The 19,633-nt window shown below is 44.1% G+C and overlaps 1 protein-coding gene across 3 annotated transcripts in view; it reads left to right on the top strand.

Annotated features, from left to right (window-relative positions):
- Positions 1-19,633, top strand: part of LOC107529433 (serine/threonine-protein phosphatase 4 regulatory subunit 1-like) — a 65,761-nt gene that overhangs the window by 37,539 nt on the left and 8,589 nt on the right. For 2 of the 3 annotated variants that reach the window (XM_087819187.1, XM_087819190.1), the window contains 10 exons: positions 7,101-7,208; positions 7,943-8,008; positions 10,084-10,242; positions 10,753-10,937; positions 12,017-12,459; positions 14,386-14,579; positions 17,166-17,261; positions 18,091-18,276; positions 18,504-18,665; positions 19,485-19,585. In XM_087819187.1, coding sequence (XP_087675313.1) covers positions 7,101-7,208; positions 7,943-8,008; positions 10,084-10,242; positions 10,753-10,937; positions 12,017-12,459; positions 14,386-14,579; positions 17,166-17,261; positions 18,091-18,276; positions 18,504-18,665; positions 19,485-19,585 — 1,700 coding nt within the window. The remainder of the gene's footprint in view (positions 1-7,100; positions 7,209-7,942; positions 8,009-10,083; positions 10,243-10,752; positions 10,938-12,016; positions 12,460-14,385; positions 14,580-17,165; positions 17,262-18,090; positions 18,277-18,503; positions 18,666-19,484; positions 19,586-19,633) is intronic. The other variant, XM_087819188.1, reaches the window with a different exon arrangement.

Genomic DNA, 19,633 nt, shown 5'->3' with positions numbered 1-19,633 from the left:
TGTTTGGCAGTTGAGCAGTGAACTTTGCCAACTCTATCTTGTCTTTTGTTTGAGAGTTGGTTAGGCGAGTTTCCAAGGTTACGACTGACAACCAAGTATCTTATTTCTAAAGACTGATATACCATAAAAAATAATGCTAAAGCATTTTTGCATGAGTTTTATTTTGTTTTGTTTCTAGCCACTCCATTCTTGTCAGCAATATTGTTCTTCTTTGTGTGTGTGTGTGGTGAAAATTTTTGGGAAATATAACAAGCTTTCAGAAAGCTATCTCCACAAATCACTTCCAGAACAAATCAGTTCATATAAATTGTATTTTTCATTCCAACTGAGTTGCTGATATCATTATTTGAATGTCTAAGCGGTCAGATGTGGCTGCAGAGAACAAAAGCAGGCTTGAGCCCTCTGCAGGCCTGGCACAGCTGCAGATCGGGGTCCTCTGGTGGGGCTGCACTTCACTCCCTGTGCCGCTCTAATGGAAGCCTGCCTGGCGTCTGGTCTGACCCGGCCCACGCCTGCTTTGGCCACATTCAGAAGCTGTTCCGACTTCCTTTCCTGGAGCCCCGAGGCCCAGGGGTCTTGGAGGCAACTCACTCCTTGGGCACCCAGAGTCGCGGAGCACACTGGGGCGCTGTGTCTTTTTAGCTAGGAAAGGACCCTATTGAAAACAAAGTGTGTTCAATCTTTGGACATCTGGGCAGAGAGTAGATTTCATTCTGCAAGGAAAAGGCCATGTGTGACTCGCAGAGCCCCAAGGGGGGCAGGGTTCTCAGTATTGATCTGTGAGCCAAACTCCAAACACTATGGGCACTGATGTGTACTTGTGAGGAGGTGATGTGTCAGGAGAAGTGAAGGGCTGCTCTGATGCCCTTGTGTTGGCGCCATATGGTGTGAATGTTGCTGCATCCATATGTACATAAACACACTCTCAGGACAGTGCCCTTTCATAGGAACTGCTTCTCACTCCCAGGAAATGTCAGGTCTCAACAGACAGGATGTGCGTCTCTCTGTTACACTTTTCAATGGATTCTGATGCCAGCAACCCTAGTGCACACATGATTAGGAAAATCGGAGCCAGCCAACTAGACATGTCCTGGGCATTCTTAAGCTGAGTTATGCAGAACAAATGATGTATGGGTTTCTTACATCCTGGTTTCTCACGCATGTATGCGTTCTGTCCTTTGAAGTCTTTCTAGCTACACCAGCACACGGTAGGGATGCCCTCCTTCATGCATGTCTTCTCTCATCCAGCAACTGAATCGTGAACTTCATTTGTGTATTTCCCCTTCCAAATGGTGAGCTGCTTAAACACAGTTGTCTTTCCCCCATTGGCACCCAGCACAGTGCCAGGCCCAGAGTCAGTACCAAGTAAATGTTTCTGAATGAATGGGTCGGTATAAACTGGAAGTGCTATATCCTGTAATTACATCTAGACAGCATAAACAGGCCACTGGAGACCAATTATAATTCCTCGTGCTTGCAAGAAGGCCATTAGCATTCTGAGATTATAACTAATTGTCAGAAGCCTGTTTTTCTCTCCCAACACGTTTTCACATTAAGGCTTCCTCATTTTTTGTCGTCATTCCTATTTTTAAGCTCATTTTTATTTGCACATTTACTTAAAAGAATGTTGTGGTTACGTGCAGTAAAGAATAGTTGGCTCCAAGCAACTAAGTGAAGCTTGTCATTCCATACAAGTGGTTCCCAGGGCCACAGGACTATCATTTCTTGTCACTCGGTGTGCTGACTTTTAATGATTCAGGCTTGGTTTTGTACAGGTAGTAATAAGGTCATGTGGGTGTGGTAGGTGGGCAGGGGTGGAGAGAGATTCTGGGCACTCTTTAGTTGCCCGTTACCCTGGATACAGAAGCCTGGCGTCTGTGCAGCTCTGCCTAGCGTAGGTCAGAAATACGTGTTCTCTGAGTTGGGAGGACACAGCCTTTTCCTCATTCATGTTGTGGGGACAGTTTCCCCTTCACTACCTTTCTTTCTTGTCTGCTGTGTGCAGATTCCAAATCCACTGAATAGCGGGTGGGCTGCTAACCCAGGACTTTTCTCTGCTGTAAGAGGGCAGCTGGAAAAGTGGACTCCAGAGACAAGCAGTCCTCTGTCCCCGCCCTGATCCCGTCCTCCCTCCCCTCCTTGCTTCCCCTTCTTATTCTTTTTCTTGGAGTGGGAGATTTCGTAAAAGTTTTTTGGGGGGGTAATTTTTCATTTTGTTTTAATTTCAAACTGGTAGGAAAGTTGCAGGAATAAACGCCTATATACCCTTTATCCAGCTTCTGCATGGTTTATGTTCAGCGCCATTTGTTTTATCATGTTCTCTCTCTTTACACATATGCACATGTGCACCCACAAAACACACACAGGTGAATACATACACAGGTGTATATATTTTTCTGAGCCATTTGAGAGTAAATTGGAGACATGATGCCCCTTTACTCCTAAATGCTTCAGTGCATACTCCTTAAAACCAAGGGACTTCTTTCTTAAACAACCATAGTACATTGGTCAAAATTAGGGCAGTTCATGTTCAAACATTTGTCATTTGTCCTGGATACAGTCCAGGGTTCTGCAGTGCACTGAAATGTCATGTTTCTTTGATCTCCTTTAATTTGGAACAGATCCCGAATCTGTCTTTGAATTTCATAACATTAACATGTTGGAAGAATACAGGCCAGTGCTCTGGTAAAATGTCTCCCAGTTTGTGTTTGTATGTTTCCTCATGAGTAGATTCAGACTCTGCATTTCTGGCAGGATATCGTGGAAGTGATCTTGTGTTCTCGTGTGTCACGTCAGGAGGCCCAAGACTTCAGTTTGTCCCGATGTTGGTGATGTTAACTCTGGTGACTTAGTAGATCGAGGTGGTGTCTGCCAAGGTTCTCCAAAGGATTGCTTTCCACCTAGAAATAATGAGAATTACTTTAAAACTATGTTGTTTTCATCAACTCTTGCCCCTTAGTATTAGTATCCAGTGATGATTCTAGTTGACATTGTAATGTCAAGAGTGTTTCCTTCTCCATTATTTGCTAACATTTTGTTGAGGATTTCCACATCTGTATTCAAGAGGACTATTGTAGGCAATTCTCTTTTCCTATTATGCTTTGTCAGGGTTTAGAATCAGGGTTATTGTGGCCTCAAAAATTGAGTTGGGCCCGGCCAGGCGTTGCTCAGCAGTTGAGCGTCGACCTACGATCCAGGCGATCAGAGTTTGATTCCTGGTCAGGGCATATTGCTTGGGTTGCAGGCTCGATCAATGACTCTCTCATCATTGATGTTTCTATCTCTCTCCCTCTCTTTTCCTCTCTTTGAAATCAATAAAAGATATATTAAAAAAAAAAAAAATTTGAGTTGGGCAGTATTCCCTGTTCTTCTGTTTCCTGAAAGATACTGTTTAAGATTGTATGTATTATTTTCCCTTAAATATTTGTTAGAATTCATAGGTAAAACCTCTGGTCCTAGGATTTTCTTTGTGAGATGGTTTTGATAATGGATTCAGTTCTTTATGTGGGGCTATTGAGATTTGTTATTTCATCTGTGTCATTGGGTAAGTTGTGTATCTTAGGGAATTTAATTTTATCTAAGTTGTTCAATTTATTGGGATAAAGTTGTTTACAATATTTCCTTCTCTCTCTAAGGCCTGTAAGATCTGTAGTGTTATTCCTTTCATTTATGATATTGATAATTGGTATTTTCTCTCTTAATTTTTTTTTCTTGATCAGTCTTGCTAGGGATTTATCAATTTTATTAATATTTTCAAAGAATCAATTTTTTGCTTTCTCAATTTCTTTATTGCTTATTTTCTCTTCAGTTGATTTCTACTGTTTATTATTTCCTTCCAATTACTTATGTTCAATTTGCCTGCATTTTTCTAGCTTCTTTAGGAAGATACAGTAATTTTAAGTCTACCTTTTCCATTTTAAGCATTTAAAGCTACACATTTAATGTTTATATTTTTGTGATATATTGACCCTGTAATTAAGACATGACTTTTTAAAAATCTCTGAGTATAACCTGTATCTTGTAGTCTACTGTGATATTACTATCACCACTCCAGCATTCTTACACTTACTGTTTGTCATTGTATGTTTATATTCTTTTGCTCTCAACCTTAAATGTTTTACATTTAAAGTGTTCCTGTTTTTGATAGCATATAGTTGGGTCTTGTTTTTATATCCAGTCTGACAGTTTCTGCCTTTTAATTGGAATGTTTAGTCCATTTATGTTTAATGTAATTATTGATTATCTTTGGATTTAACTTTACCATTTTGTTATTTGTTTTCCATTTGTCTCATCTGTTTTTGTTCCTCTTTTAATTCTTTCCTGCCTTCTTTTGGGGTAATTGAGTATTTTTGTAGTACTGCGTTTTAATTCTTCTGTTGAAGATTTAAAAATATATAGCACATTGTAATACTGTATTTCCATTCACTCCCTTTCCTCTTCTGTGCTGTTTTTTAATATACATTATAACATGTATATTACATTATCAACCTGATATGATGGTATTATAATTTCTGATATAAACACTTATATCTTTTAAAGAAATTACAAAAAGAGAAAATATGTATAGCCTTTTATACTCACATTTTTGCCATTTTTGGTACTCTTTCTTCCTTTTCTGGATCTGAGCTTCCACTTCCATCTGGTATCATTTCCCTTTGGCCTAAAGAACTTCCTTGAATACTTTTTTTTAGTTTGGTTGGCTGACGATAATAAGGTCTTTTTGTTTTTATCTGAAAATGTCTTTATTTTGCCTTCATTTCTGAAGTTATATTGGATATAGAATTGTGAGTTGACAGGTTTGTTTTTGTTTTTTCTTGCAGCACTTTAAAGATATCCTTTTGTCTTCTGGAGAAGTCAGTTATCCACACTGTACTCCTGCATAAAAAGTGTCCTTTTTCCCTGGTTGCTTTTGAGATTTTTTTTTCTTTATTTTTGCCGAATGCATGCTTATCTTACTTTGTATTTACTGAACTCCTTGGATTTGTGTGTTGATGCCTTCACCTAATTTGGGAAAATTTGACTATTATTTCTTCAAGTACATTTTTCCTGTGCCTTTTCCTCTTTCTCTTTTCAGTCTGGGGCTTAGATTATACAAAGTTGGGGTGCTTGATATAGTCCCACAGGTCTTTATAGTTCTCTTTTCCCCCCGCATCTTTCTGATGTTTAGATTTTGTCATTTTTATCAACCTATTTTTAAGTTCAGTGACTCTTTTTGTCATCCGCAGTCTGCTGTTAGGCCCATCTATTAAATTTTTTATTTTAGTTATTGTGCTTTCCAGCTCTAGAATTTCCATTTTGATCTTTTTTATAGTTTCTAATTCTCTGTGATGTAGAGATTTCCTATATGTTCTTCTTTATGCATATGTGTTCTTTTTAAGCTTTGAACATATTTATAATAGCTCCTTTAAAATCCTTGCCTGGTAGTTGAAACATTTGGATTATCTTGGTATTGATTCCCATTAACTGCTTTAAAAAAAGATTATGGATCACTTTTTGCTATCAATACATAGGTAGTTATTTTTAATTCAGCACTAAACATTATAAATGTTACACTGCAGAGGCTCTGGATTATTTCTCTAAGGTGGTTTTTTATGTAGTTTTATGTAGTAGGCAGTTATCTTGTCTGATCTCCAACTCCCAGCTGTCTCCTTTGAGCAGCACTAAACTCTCTGTTCAGTTTGTTTAGTTTCTTGCTGCTGCTTTTCTGCTGGGTCCTCTGGGAGCTCCCCCTCACATGTGTAGTTTAGCAGCCAGCCAAAGAACTTACTTGCAGATCTCTCTGATTGCAGTTCATCTTTTAAGGGTAGCCTCCCCTCCGTTTTCTGCCTTCTGGTTGCTCTCCAATGGTTGTTTTTAATGTGTTTTTTTCCCCCTCCAAGATTCTGTAATTGCTATCTGCAAGAGTTGTAAGTCTGACCAAGCTACTGTGTTATTACCAGAAGTCTTTATTATTTTTAATTTCTTCTGTGAGATTTCCTATCTGTTCATTTGTTGTGCCCTATTTTCATTTTAGTCTTTGTGCATATTTAATAGCTGTTTTAAAGCCCTTCTAAATTCAGCTCGTTCTAACATCTGGGTCTTCATTGGGTTTGTTTCTACTGACTAATATTTATCTTGAATATGGGTCACATTTTCCCATTTCTTTTCATGTCTATGAATTTTTTATTGCCTATAGTATGTTCTTGATGAAACATTGTAGAAACTCTGGATTCTATTATTTTTCTCTGAAGAATGTTGACTTTGTTCTGGCAAACAGTTCAGATTCTGTTTCCCCTGCAGTAGTCAGCAACTGAAACCATTCAATTCCTTTTGCCTTCAATCTGTTGTTTTTCTCTGGGAACCTCACCATCTCCCCTGTACATGTATGGATTAAAGTAGGATTTAATCACAGATTTGCCGGGCTCTTCCTTTCTTAGCTGCTTCATTCCTTCCTTCCTAGGATTTCTACCCTCACTTGCCAACTGCTTTGGCAACCTCAGCCTCTGTTTTCTGACTTCTTAAACCAGTAATACTATAGCTTTTGCTTGAGGTCCAGCTACTCTGCATAGCCACACAGAATGGGGATGTCCAGGGCAAAAAAGCAATAGCAATCCACGTTTTCCCCGTGTGGTTCCTGTCTCTCAGGATCTGTTCTCCTTTAGTTGCCACCAGCATTTGATCACTCTCCAGTGCCTACAGGTAGCTTTTTGTACTGCATCCAGATAGCCCACCTCACCACTGTTTGGTTTTGGTCACAATGCTTAACCTCTTTGAGTGTTAATTTCCTCATTTGGAAAAATGAGGTTAAATAATACCTTCTCATAGGGTTTTGGGAAAGCAAAGCGAGTTACTGCACATAGATTGTTCATTTATGTGTTGGGCATACAGCGGCTCCCTACAATAGTAACATTTGAGCTTTAGACAAACCCTGTTTGAGTAAAACTTGAGAGAGATTTGGCCCTTTATTGATCATAGAACTCTATAGAACTCAAAAGAAGGTGTTCTTTGTTTTCACTTCTTGGGTATATCGTATTATTTTGAATATTAGCTTTTGGAACATAGATAGTGATATGTGCGACACAAGCTTTGGTGTTTCAAGTGACTGGTATTCTTCTTTATAGATCATCTGCAAACTGGCTTCAGTGCTGAGCAAGAGCACAGTTGAACGCCTGCTGCTCCCTCGATTCTGTGAATTGTGTGGTGATGGGAAGCTTTTTCAAGTTCGGAAGGTGGGCACATGCTTTAAAACGTTAAAAATTTCAAAATCCATTCCTGTAAAGTTTCTGGAAGAAAAATGTGGCCAGTGTGAACTGTGTGAGGAGAACACCTGAACAGTGGTGCCAGTTTTTACTGTAGTTAGGGAACACAGAACACCTGGAGATGAGATTGTGTAAGAGTAATGCTGCTGTTCTCAGGCGCAGGAGGGCCAGCTCGGGGACCATGCTAGATGTGATTGGATGCCTTTGCCCAGGCAAGCAAAGCCTTTCACTTTCTGGGGTGATTTGCCACACCTTCTAATTCTTATCCTACCCGCTCTCTTCCCTTTTAGTCGCTTTTCGCTTGGTTGTCAAAGTCTTCCTTTTGAAGGCCAGTGCTACCCCTCCCAGGACAGCCTCACCTTCCCTCCAGTCTCTCCCCATGACTCACCAGCAAGAAGATCCATCTCATTTACCATTCGGAGAATATGAAGGGTCTCTTTTGCTCTGTCCTAACCAAATGCATTATGTATTGAGATCAATTAGGAGCCAGAAAGTGCTAGAATTTGGTACTGTATTGTAAATCTTCGGTTTCCAGTGCATCGGCGGCACCTGGGCAGTCTGTGTGGGCGATGGGCTTAGTGAGTGCTTGTTAGCTGCCTCGCTAGAGGAGTAATTGCTCTCAAGGTCCCTGCTTGTTAGTCTGCACAATTTGCTAAGACAAAAAGAAAGGTGAGAATAATGGGTGTGCCTTTTGCCTTTTTAAGGTGTGTGCTACAAATTTCGGTGATATTTGTCACGCCGTTGGACAAGAAGCCACTGAGAAATTTTTGGTACGTGAAGTTTTGCCAACTGTAATTGCTGATGCATTTGTTAGGGCACTTTTAAAATCCATCATAAAGTTTTGTGCCTATGAGTCTGTTTCTTTGGAGCGGCAGCTCAGTTTTACATTCATCATTTTCAAATTTCTTGACTTCTGAAGCGAGTGTTTCTCATAAGCACAAGGCAGCTGGCCTGTGGAACGGAGAGGAAGCACCCCTGTCCTCCTTCCTGTGGACCATGCTGTCGCCTCCTCACTGGCCACTTCCGCAGTCTCCTCTGTTCCTCCCTCCTGCTCTTTCTAGAACAGGACACTAGAACACTGCTCTACCTCCTCACTCCTGGACATCAAAACCTGTGGGATTGTTTCTTGGTTTCCAGGGTAACATCCAGACCCTCTTGGCTTTTCAGGTCCCTTCACAAGCACCTTTCCTGCTTCACTTCCAGTCACCTCCCTCACGTCTGAACACTGCCCGGGCCTGGATGTGTCTCCCCTTTGGCCATGCATCTGAGTCATGGGGAGGGCAGAAGGGGGTAGTGTCAAGTCCATATTTTTGATAAATTCCCTCATGATTCTGAGACAGAGAGGGATAGAGCACCACTTCACGAGCCAACGGTGACTCTTCTGCTTGTTACTGCCCCACTTCCAGCATCGTTCCAACCTGGTGGGACCCTGTTCCCATGTCAGACCCAGCTTGAATATGCACGTGTCTCCATCAGGGCCTTTCCTGGTCCAGATTCACCCTGTCCCCAAATCTGTCAGCATTTGTTTCTTCCTTTTCAGCACCCTCAGGACAGTTTGTTCAGAGGACTTGTGTGTCCCTCACCACCCCCATTCTAGTCTGGCTGATGCGGGACCTTCTCCCCATCACATTTGTCCTTGCTCCCCGGTGCCTGCCCAGGCCCTGCCCCTGGAGAACACTGCTCAGCACATGCTTGCCACTTTATTTGACAGGATATACCACCTAAGGGGTGGAACCTAACCTCAGAAAGTATAATCTTTAAATTGACTTTTAAATTTAAGTTCAGAAGCTCATTTTATTTAAAGTTTAAGCCATGTCACCCTGGCCAGTGTGGCTCCGTTGGTTTAACCCCATCCTGAGCACCGAAAGGTTACCAGTTCGATACCCAGTTAGGGCACATGCCCATGTTGTGGGTTCAGTCCCTGGTTGGAATGCTTATGGGAGGCAACTCATCAATGTTTCTCTCTCACATTGATGTTTCTCTTTCTCTCTTTCCCCCTCCCTTCCTCTCTCTCTAAAATCAATAAAAACATTTTTTTAATGTTTTTTAAAAGTATAAGGCATATCAACATAGTTCTAACCTCAAAATAATTCTTAGTGGCTGTCGCTTTGAGTGCACGGAGTGTTTCCTTCCCCTCACTGCGTCTGAGTGAAGCCAACAGTGACCAGCATGCTCGCCTTCCCTCAGGCAGACGTTCCGGTGTCACTTGTGCCCTTTTGTGGCGCTTTTTGGCTGGTTATTTGCCCGTAGAAAGTGACATGTGTCACAGGTTTCATTTAGCTCATGTATTGATGAGGGAGCCAGTGAGATGTGACAACTGGTTTAATGGATTTGAAGTGCCACACAGGGTCGGACCCAGGAATCCCAAAGTGACCTTACAAATGGACTCACACCTGGTCATAGCCCAGGCGATAATGTTTCCATTTCTGTGGCCAGTTTTTAACAATTACCTCTATCACTGAGATACCGCAGTCAAAGACCGTGGTACCTGGATGGCTGAGCTCTTTGGGGTAACCACTGACTGTCAGAGTCATTCCCAGTATTTCTCTGTAATCACATAACAAATATCAGTCTTTCTGCCTTTGGGGTTTTTTTATGTGTTTTTTTCTCTTTTACCTTGTTAAATTTAATCAAGTCATTTACTGGAAGTAAGAGGTGAAGGAAATGTTGCTTTATTCTACTTGTCATAATTTCTATTGGTTTCAAAGGATTCCTTTTAGACTAGGGTATATTTCCCTTTTCTTTGTCATTAATTTATGGATATGCCTTAAATGCATCATTAAAACAGCTCTGCCCTTCCACAGTGTAACCAGATTGAGTAGTACGATTTTATTTGCTTTGCTAGATCCCAAAGTTCTTTGAGCTCTGCTCAGATAATGTTTGGGGGATGCGAAAGGCCTGTGCGGAGTGCTTCATGGCAGTGTCCTACAACACATCCCCTGAGGTCCGCAGAACCCAGCTGTCCCCTCTCTTCATCCGCCTGGTCAGCGACTCCTGCCGATGGGTAAGCACGGGCCTCGTCTTGGAGTCTGGACTTGTGACAATATGTTTTGTCTTTTCAGTCACTGATTGTCACATTTAGACCTTGTGAGGCTTAGGGCACCTAAAATCTCAAAAGCTTTGGTGAAGTTAAAAAAGTGACTCCCACCGTCACATTTATAGTGAATGAATTTCATAGAAATGAGAAATGAGAAGGAAAAGACTAGAACTGTGAATTGTTGCCCTTTCTGTTCTGGTTGTAAATATGCTGCAGTGATTAGGAAGGTCTGCACAGATGCTTTATAAAGTCTGGAATTATTTGATGTGGAATTAATATTCTGGAAGACTAAAAACTACATGGTAGTGCTAAATTTCTTCTTGTTTTCTGTTGAAAATAGTTTATTTGGAATTTAGGGTATGCCTTAGAAAGCAGTAAGTCAGCTCAGACAGTGAATGGCCTAGTGATCTGTCCCCTGTTCAGCTTGGGGTCAGACCTGGCCTAGCCACGTTCACGTGCTCTTCTCTCTGGTTTCAGGTGCGCCAGGCTGCCTTCCAGTCCCTGGGCCCCTTCATTTCCACCTTTGCAACCCCCTCCAGGGCTGGCCTCTATATCCGAGAGGACGGCACCCTGAGCATCGGGCCGCCAGCTCAGGGTGCGGGGTCCAGCTTCACATACGGGTCAGCCGACGCAAGCAGCCATGTCGCCGCTGCATCAGCCTGGTAAGCTCTGACCCAATGATTACCAGGATCCCGCTTCACCTCAAGCGTCCACCGAAAATTCTAGCAATTATCTCGTCTGGAGTTTCAGTAACAGTGACCTTCTGGGCAAGATGGAATATTAGAGCTTTAATTATGTAAAGAAGGAAAAAGTAATTGCAATAATGAGTTTGAAACATGACTACTGGGTTATAAATAATGAAGCTACTGTGTCTCCTAAATTTAGATAAAATATTCATTGAGAGTAGTGATTAAATAACCTATGAAGAAAATTTTCTCTTACTTTTTGATTAATGAAGTTCTTTGGATAATGTACCTGGGAAAAATGTGAAGTTTCCCAAATGTACCTTTGTGCCATAGAATATTTCATGCTCATAATGGTGACATTCCTGATCCACCATCAGTAGACCCTACACTGGTTTTTCTAATAAATTCTAGTGATTGATCTTGGGTATTTAAATATCTTTTCTCTGAGAATGATGGGTGTGTGCTAACCAGACCATTCGAATTCATAGGCATCTCTCTATTGGTAACATCATACGGGAGTGCGAGAGTAGGTAGTTCACATCCCAGTACTGATCCTTTATGAGTTGGGTCATCCATCCCTTCATCCATCTCCACCAAGACTCATGGAGCCCCTGCTGAATGTCAGGCCCCAGGCAGCATCTTCCTCATCAAGACTTTCCAAGTGGTTAACCACCAGCCAGCACTTGCCCTCCCCAGCCCCTTGCATTTTCTCATGCCTGGCCCCTGGTGGAGGTCCTAACAGGCAGTGAGCGCAGGAGATCTCACTACTGAAGGTATGCCATCAGAAGCCAGGCTTTCACCACCTGCCTATAGTGGAGGGATTGGCTGAACTTGCATGTGGCATTTTCAGAGTACACCACTCTCCCAGAGGGTTAGAGGTGGCTGGTCGGACCTCTCATCCTCTCGTGAGGCCGTTATCTTCTGGGAGACACAGCAGGTTGGTGGCCAGGTCAGGAGGAGGACCGGGCTTGTGATCATGAGGATCCTGTGTTTTCGCACTTTACTTCCAGTCTATTACACATTGCTAAAAGTTTGCCCTCCTCAATTTAACCCAGCTCAACACAGCCAGGGCAGAAAGACCCACATCCATCCTTGGGAAGCCCATCAAGGGAAACCGGCAGTGTCCTGCATGTCAAGAGCTCCTGTGATGGCCCAATGGAAAACCCAATGGAAGACTCTGGCTTGGCTGAAGGCAAGGAGACCAGTGCCTTCTCGAAGCTCCTTGATATTAACAGCCTCCCCATCAGCAGCCACCCTGGACCCGGCTCCCGGGCCTCCCCAGGGAGTCCTGAGGATGCATTCAGTACTTTCCTTTATTGGCGGACTCCTCTCCCTGACATAAGCCAGGACTTGGAGCTGCTTCTGAGTGCAGCTGGGCTGCCGGAAGAAGGCTGCTGCACACCCGAGACTCTGCACAGCAGCTGTGTGGCCAGGAGCGAGATTCAGAAAGTCCTCGACAGTTTGCAGGAACATATGATGAATGACCCGGATGTTCAAGGTCAGTGTTGTCCACAGTGAAAGGGGAGAATGGGGCATTTCTGGGACTGTGTTGCTGCATGTGTGCATGTACTTACCTTTGGTACATCTCACCACAGCCAGAACCTCAGCATCTCCCTGCTGATACTGCAGGGGTCCTGTCCTGCCTCCTCGCGTGCAGTCGTGCAGGTCTGATGTCAGTTCTAACAGCAGAGAGTTCTCAGGCTTATCTGTGGCAGTGGGGATTTTATTAGCTCCTCGGCTTCCATTCCATCCTTTGCTGAGTTCTAACGCCTTCTAGTTGTGAACAGCTACAGCTGCTGCTCCTCTTGGAGCCTGTTAACTCAGCCCTGAGCTAAACTTTGAGGTTCCTGTCTTTCACGACAAGGAAAAGTACAACTTCTTCTTGGGCATTTTTCATTTTATGACCAGTACTCCCACTGAGCGTCGGATCGGGGAGCCAGGCCCTGCAATCCATATCCATTATCACGCCTCTTCTTTCTCAAAGCAGTGCTATATTTGTATTCTTCCTTGAGTTGGGGAAATTGGAAAAAAACAACACTTGCTGCTGTTGCTGGGCAGATTTGTGACGCTTTCGGGAAAGGAAATGTGAAAATCCAGTTAGCCCCGTGATTATTCTGTCTTTAAATTGATAAAGGAAATTAAGTCATTGTTTGCCGAAGGAATGAGCATGTTACATATCACTTCCAATAGCCATAGACAAAGGTCTGGGTTTGGAAAACGTGTTTCTAAAGTTGCATTAATCTCTGTACTGAGCCCTGGACTGGGTGCTGGGGCAGCAGTGACAACACGGAAGGCCCTCGTGGTCCAGTGGAGGGGACTGTGTAAACATGGGTGTGACGGGCTGGGGCAGGAGGGGGGCATGACGTGCTGTGGGATCTCAGTGCAGGAAGCTGATCATTCCTGGGGACAGAGGAAATGTCTGGGAGAAAACTCTGCGGGGCAGGTGGCATTTGAAGTGGGCTTTAAAGGATGGCTAGGAATCCATCGTCGGGAGAAGTTGAGGGTTGAGTCTCATAGGTTCTTTCAGGTCTCTGAAAGCGTTTTGTAAAATCTTACCACGTACATGTATGTTTAATTTCTTTGTAAGAAAGGACCTACTGCTTTCATTAGCGCACAGAGGGATCTGTTACCCTCAAAGATTCAGAAATAAGTGACACCTTAGGTATCTTTGATCAGAGATGTCACTCAGGCCATGGGGAAGGTCTGGTGGGTGGCACTGAGGGGGTGGACCTTGTTCTGGGCACAGTGGGGAGCCAGCTACATGCTATAAGCATTTTAATGAATCTTGGAGTCTCTTGAATTTAACCAATAGAAAACAGAATGCAGAATGCAGTAAGTCTTGTGTGTGCATGTTTGGAGGTTTGGGACATGGAAACATCTGTCTTTGTTTATAGGAAGGTATGTAGAATATGTCATCTTGACCATTAGGGGGTCTCAAACAGTCATGCTGTGGACAGAGAGCATGAGCAGCCTTGGGTGAGCAGGACCTTGACTCATTCGTGTGTATGTAGCCGGTATGATTCCTGTGTGTGCATGGATATGTGTGTGGGAGGGGGGATGCGGAGATGGCAGCCACCCTGCTTTATAAATGAGGGAGCAGGCTCCCGTCCGTGAGTCAGCGGTCGCCCCGGACGTTGGCATTCCGTAGCACCGTGTTGTCTTTCTGGGAAAGATGATGGAGTCAAGCTCTGATTTCACAGTTGAGGTGTCCCACACTCAGATTTGATGCTGTGTGTATGGCTGGTGTTCAGTTGGAATGGTTGAAGTTAATGGCAGTAAACATCACCACCTGACTAAGCGCTCCTAGGACCCCAGAGCACGGTTACTGTGGGGACAGATGTGGGGAAGATGAGCACATGTGCGGTGCGCCATATCCACAAAGCAGATCAAGTTATTGAAATTCTCGAAACTTCTCTCTCTGCAGCTCAAGTTCAGGTGTTATCAGCTGCACTGAGAGCCGCACAGCTGGACTCTGTGAGTGAAGCCTCGCGCCAGCTGGCAGACGGTCTAAGCGAAGTGTCCCTTTCAGACCCCAGCCCTGCCTCTGACAGTCAGCCGGCTCCGTCGGCCTTGTCCCCACAGAGCGAGCCCTCTGTGGCCAGGATATCACAAAGCACAGTAAGTCTTTGGCCTCTCCCTCAGCCACCGAGGATGTGACAGAAATCACAAAGCTGCTCTCTTATTACTAGATCCTGGTGGAGATGATAAATGGCAGGTTTAATTTTATTCTTAAGGTCATGTTTTGGATAACTAGACAACCAATCAATTGGGTGATTGATAACCCTGACTTTCCTCCACAGAGACAGGTGGGGACCAAAAGTACCTTTCCTCTTCTTCAAAGATGATGAGACCTGCTTCTTGGGGGGTGGGGGTTAACCAGATCAATACTCTGTCTCACTGCCCACCAACAGTTGGATCTTTGAGTAGGAGCGGAAGGTGAATTCCTGCAGCCCCTCGAGGGTAAAGTTGACAGAGGCCATGGAGGTTTGTCATCACCTCTGGCCCTCACCTTAGAGGCGCTCTTTCAAGACACGGTCACTCCCGCAGGGGTGCCAGCATGCCGTTTCTCTGGGAGAGGTTCGGGCAAGCTAACATCTCCCCAACTCTATTCCCTGCAGTCTGGAACCAGCCCCATGAGATGGGACTCGAATCCTGGGTGGGAGGGAGCTGTGACTTGTTTCTTAGTTCCAGTCTCTCTAGAAGCTTCCTAGCTTGCTTGTGGTGGGAGGCTCTAGTGCCTCCCTAATTCCTACTGAACTTGCACTTGGGCTGCCTTGAGCTGGGGTCCTTCATAGGTCAGATGAGACTAAAGAACTAAAATTAGGGAGGGGTCCATGATCAAAGTCATGGGCGTGTTGGCACCTTCTCATTTTCATTGTTTCTCCATTCACACAGTTCATAACTTGATTCTAGCAATTCGGCTCACGTATCATGTCCCTAGGCCTGCGCCAATAAAGCAAGACAAAAGACCAGCTTAAATAGCCTAAATATAAAATGTCTAAGAGTTTGTTAGGGTTACCCTTATTAGTAAGAAATGAGGTGCTCTCCAATTTTGCTGGTTTTAGGAAAAACAGGCAAGAAAACTCATGTGTTACCCTTGCTGAAATCAGACATGTTAGGTAGGTAGAAAGGTGTGGCCACATTTACCTTGGTGGGCATGTGACAGTCTTCAGGCTTTCCTGTCCTGTGTGGAACTGGACAAAGGAAAAAGAACCAGTTCTTCCACATTGGCCCTTTTGAGAGGAAGCTCTTAAAGGGCTCCTGTCATCAGCCCTTGGTTTGTGGTGTGGGATGTCAGGGCTCTTGAATTTGCAGCTTGACCCTTAGGTTCCAGTAGGATCAGTCAGGATGCTTCCAATTGCAAAAGAAGGAAACAGAAATGAAAACTCAGAAAGCTTAGACAATGAGGACTGTCCAGACAACTGGAGAGGAGCTACAGCTGGGGGCTGGCGCCTCAGCTCCTGACTTTATCCCATTCTACGCATCCGCTCTGCCATCTTGGCTCACTAACTTAGTCCCGAAATGCCCAGTGGGAGGAGGGGGGCCTCTTTTTTCCTGACTTCTCTCTTGACTGCCAGGCAGTTTTCTGGGGAAATGAGCTCAAAATACCTTTGGGGGCTGCCTGAACTTGTGGTGGTTACAGAAACCTGAACTTGTCTCCTAGAGCAAGTGCCGTCCACACAATTCCAAATGAAAACTGTGGAATAAAATTAAGTCCTGAAAGAAGAAAAGTGATTTATTATTTATTAATCAATGTGAATTTATTAAGTTGGAGAAATTGAGGTCTTAGGTTATCATACCAATACTTTTGTTTTATTGCGCCCTCTATTAAAATAAGCAGTACATTTCAGTGAAGACCTTGGGGATTGAAGGTTCTGGTAGTGTGTCTGAGCCAACGAAGCATTTATCGGTGTATTAATCGACTCTCCTGGATCATATATTGAGCTGATTTGTCAGAATCCATTAAGCTGGTGGACAGTGTGACATTTCAGTGCAAGTAGGAAACCCATGTTCTGGTTGCAGCAGAAGGTCAGGTCCATCTCAGTTAATGTCAATCAATGATCAGAGACCAGCATGTCACTGTTGAACGTTCTCGCACATTTTAATTGTTAACCTAATGTAAGGGTTCACCGGCAAACATGAGAAGTGTTTGTACATGTAAAAGTCCAGAACAGCTCTCCAAGTACACGTTCCTCATCAGCCACGTCTGTCACCTCAAGTTAGGTGAGGCTTCCCTGCGTCACCATCTTCTCTCAGGCCCAGCATGGATGCGCTTGCTCTCCAGTGCCCAGGCAGCACCAGACAGGTGTGCTTCAAACCTCACCTGCCTCCTGGAGTCCAGGCCTTAACCCTGTGACTGTGCATACAGGCATGGTTAACCACACGGGGGGCCCCGGGGCTTAAAGAATGGTAAACATAGACTCCAGCTGTTGGTACTCGCCAGCGTTAGCCTCAAGCAGTTTTGAAATGAAAATGTATGAAATCTGTTGCCTTGGCACTTAAATTCACCGACCTACTCAATATCATGTAACTGTGCAGATGTATTTCCTAACACCGTGAGAGAGAGATTTGATTTAAAGGGAAGCTCTGGTCTTGGTTCACAGAAGTCATTTCTGGTATTGAAAGAGGGTTCTTTGAAGGCAGGGGCAGTAGGACAGCTTCCTCCTTGGAGCCAGTTGGTAACAAGCTGTGTCCCTTTTGCAGAATCCAGGTGAACTCCACAATGGAACTTGTGACCGTCTGGGGACCGAGCAGAGGCATGACCCTGTCCCTCTTGAGGAGAATAAATCTAAGTTACAGGTTTGTTCCTTGAACAGAAAGCACCTCAAAACTCACATCTCTGGAAGGTAAATTTAAGAATGGCCACTGGAAGCAAATGTTTTTCTTCCATCAATATTCATGACATATCTTAGTTTACAATCTATGGTGCTAATATTTCCTCTCTAACTTAAAAAAATAGTAAACTCCAAAGTAGTGTTTAAAGTCTTGTGAATAATCTAGAATAGTATTTTCATTAAAGCAAATCAAATACAAGAAAAAAATCTGACATCTGTACAGTAATATTTAGTGTCTATATAAGTCATTTTGCCTTTGTGTGTGAAAAGTTTCTGGCAGTTTTTTTTGTTGAACTGTTTGGCTTTGTTCTGTCTTGTGGCTTGGCTTCTTATGCTAGGTGAGTTCTCTTAAATGCTTTTAATTTTTGTACCCCATCGCCTTACAGAGATGAAGGTAAGTGGGTGCTCTCTCACGTCAGCAGTATTCCATCAGCTGGAAAGAATTAGTAATGATCAATTGTAGGGGTTCAGGCCCTATGTGCTGGGGCCAGTTATAAGAAAAGCTAGTTTCTATTCTCACGAGCATTGTGCACCAGATGAACCAACATTCTAGACTGTTCTCTACGACATCAAATGTTGGATGAATTTAGAAAGGATGAGTGTGGGCATTGCTTTAACTTCAGTCCAAGTTGAAAACTTGCAGAACGAGAAGTTTCCCAACTCAAAGCTTTAGGAGGGCCTCTCACATTTTTGCTTTTCTGTTTTCATTTCCAACTTCCAAACTCTTTGTTTTTCATGAGTCTTCTGTTTCTCTCCAGCAAGAGTGATGGTTTCCTTTCTCTCCCGTGTTCCAGGATATAATACCTCAGCCCCTACTGGATGAGTACGTGTCCATGACTGACCCGGCTCGGGCCCAGACTGTCGACACTGACATAGCCAAACACTGTGCCTACAGCCTCCCAGGGGTGGCGCTCACGCTGGGCAGGCAGAACTGGCACTGCCTGAAGGATACATATGCAACACTGGCTTCTGACGTGCAGGTAAGGGCCACAGGAGGGCATCTGATGAGGAAAAGGCGGGAAGCTACAGCAGGCCCACGACCTGTATTTCCATGACCATGGCTGACACGTTTACTCTCTCTGAGGAAATAAAGCTTTAAGTGGCCAGCACCTGGCAGCATCAGTTTTGCTTCAGAAATACCCTTCCTGCTCTTGATAACGGGGCATTGTGCTTGCTTTCTGTGGCTCCTGTCTGCTGTGAACCCCAGTGGAAGGTACGTCGGACCCTGGCCTTCTCCATCCATGAGCTGGCTGTGATTCTCGGGGACCAGTTAACGGCTGCTGACCTGGTGCCTATCTTCAATGGATTTTTAAAAGACCTGGACGAAGTACGAATAGGAGTTCTTAAGCACCTGTATGACTTCCTGAAGGTAGGAAGAGGGATTAAAAACAAAATGCAAACCTCCCTCCCCTTAAAAACAGCTTTAACCCTGGGTAGTAGAGTATCGGTGGGAAAAATAATGCGGGCGTCTGGGTTTTTCAGTTGAAACATACCATCCAAAATCTTAAAGCGGGTGTTCTTTTGGTGATGGGTAAATGTTTCTGTACTGTTCCTCCTCATCTCCCTGTCCCTTGGAGGTCTGTTTTGTGGAGGATGGTGGGCAGGCAGCTCCCAGAACCAGAAGCAAGCAGGCCCCTGGGTAGGGCGGCCTTGCGTGGCACAGCCTGCTTAAATCGGTCTCTCTTGTGCACGCAAGGCTTTTCCTGCAAGATGAAGTTGCTTCCCTGCTTGCCTGGGTTTTGTTTTTCTCCCTCCTAAAGGGATGTAAGTATAAGAGTTTAAAAATGACCCACAGAAACGAATCACTTGCATCCCCAAGCTGAGTTGATTTCGAAAGACTCTGGTGCCCAGCTCAGGTTTTCCCATGGCTCAGGCGCCGCGAGTAGGGCCAACTCCCCCGGGAAGCAGCCCTGGTGTTTCCTCCTGAGCACACACAGATGGGGGTTCTTGAGGCAGAAGTCCTGCAGGAGGACAAGCTAGAGGCACTAGGAGCATACAGCACCTGCAGGCTACGTGGCATCTGTTCAAGCATTGTCCACACAGCTACACTGGGCCGTCCAGGCGGCAGGGGAAGGCACAGTTCTTGCCAGTGACAAATGTATAATCTGAAGTGTAATAAAACAGTATTATATGGGGTCATGTTGAGGGATTATATACTTTTATTTATATATACATTTTTAAAAAATAGTTGCTTCATGAAGACAAGAGGAGAGAATATCTTTATCAGCTTCAAGAATTTGTAGTGACCGATAACAGCAGGAATTGGAGGTTTCGATATGAACTAGCAGAGTAAGTAAAACCTGTGTGGGGCTATGAGAAGGAAAATTAGATGCAATA

Source organism: Miniopterus natalensis, chromosome 7 (assembly GCF_054644295.1).
Source record: "Miniopterus natalensis isolate mMinNat1 chromosome 7, mMinNat1.hap1, whole genome shotgun sequence".
NCBI classification, from domain to species: Eukaryota; Metazoa; Chordata; class Mammalia; order Chiroptera; family Miniopteridae; genus Miniopterus; species Miniopterus natalensis.
Note: the sequence above shows the minus strand (reverse complement) of the source record. Positions and strands in the feature narration are given on the sequence as shown.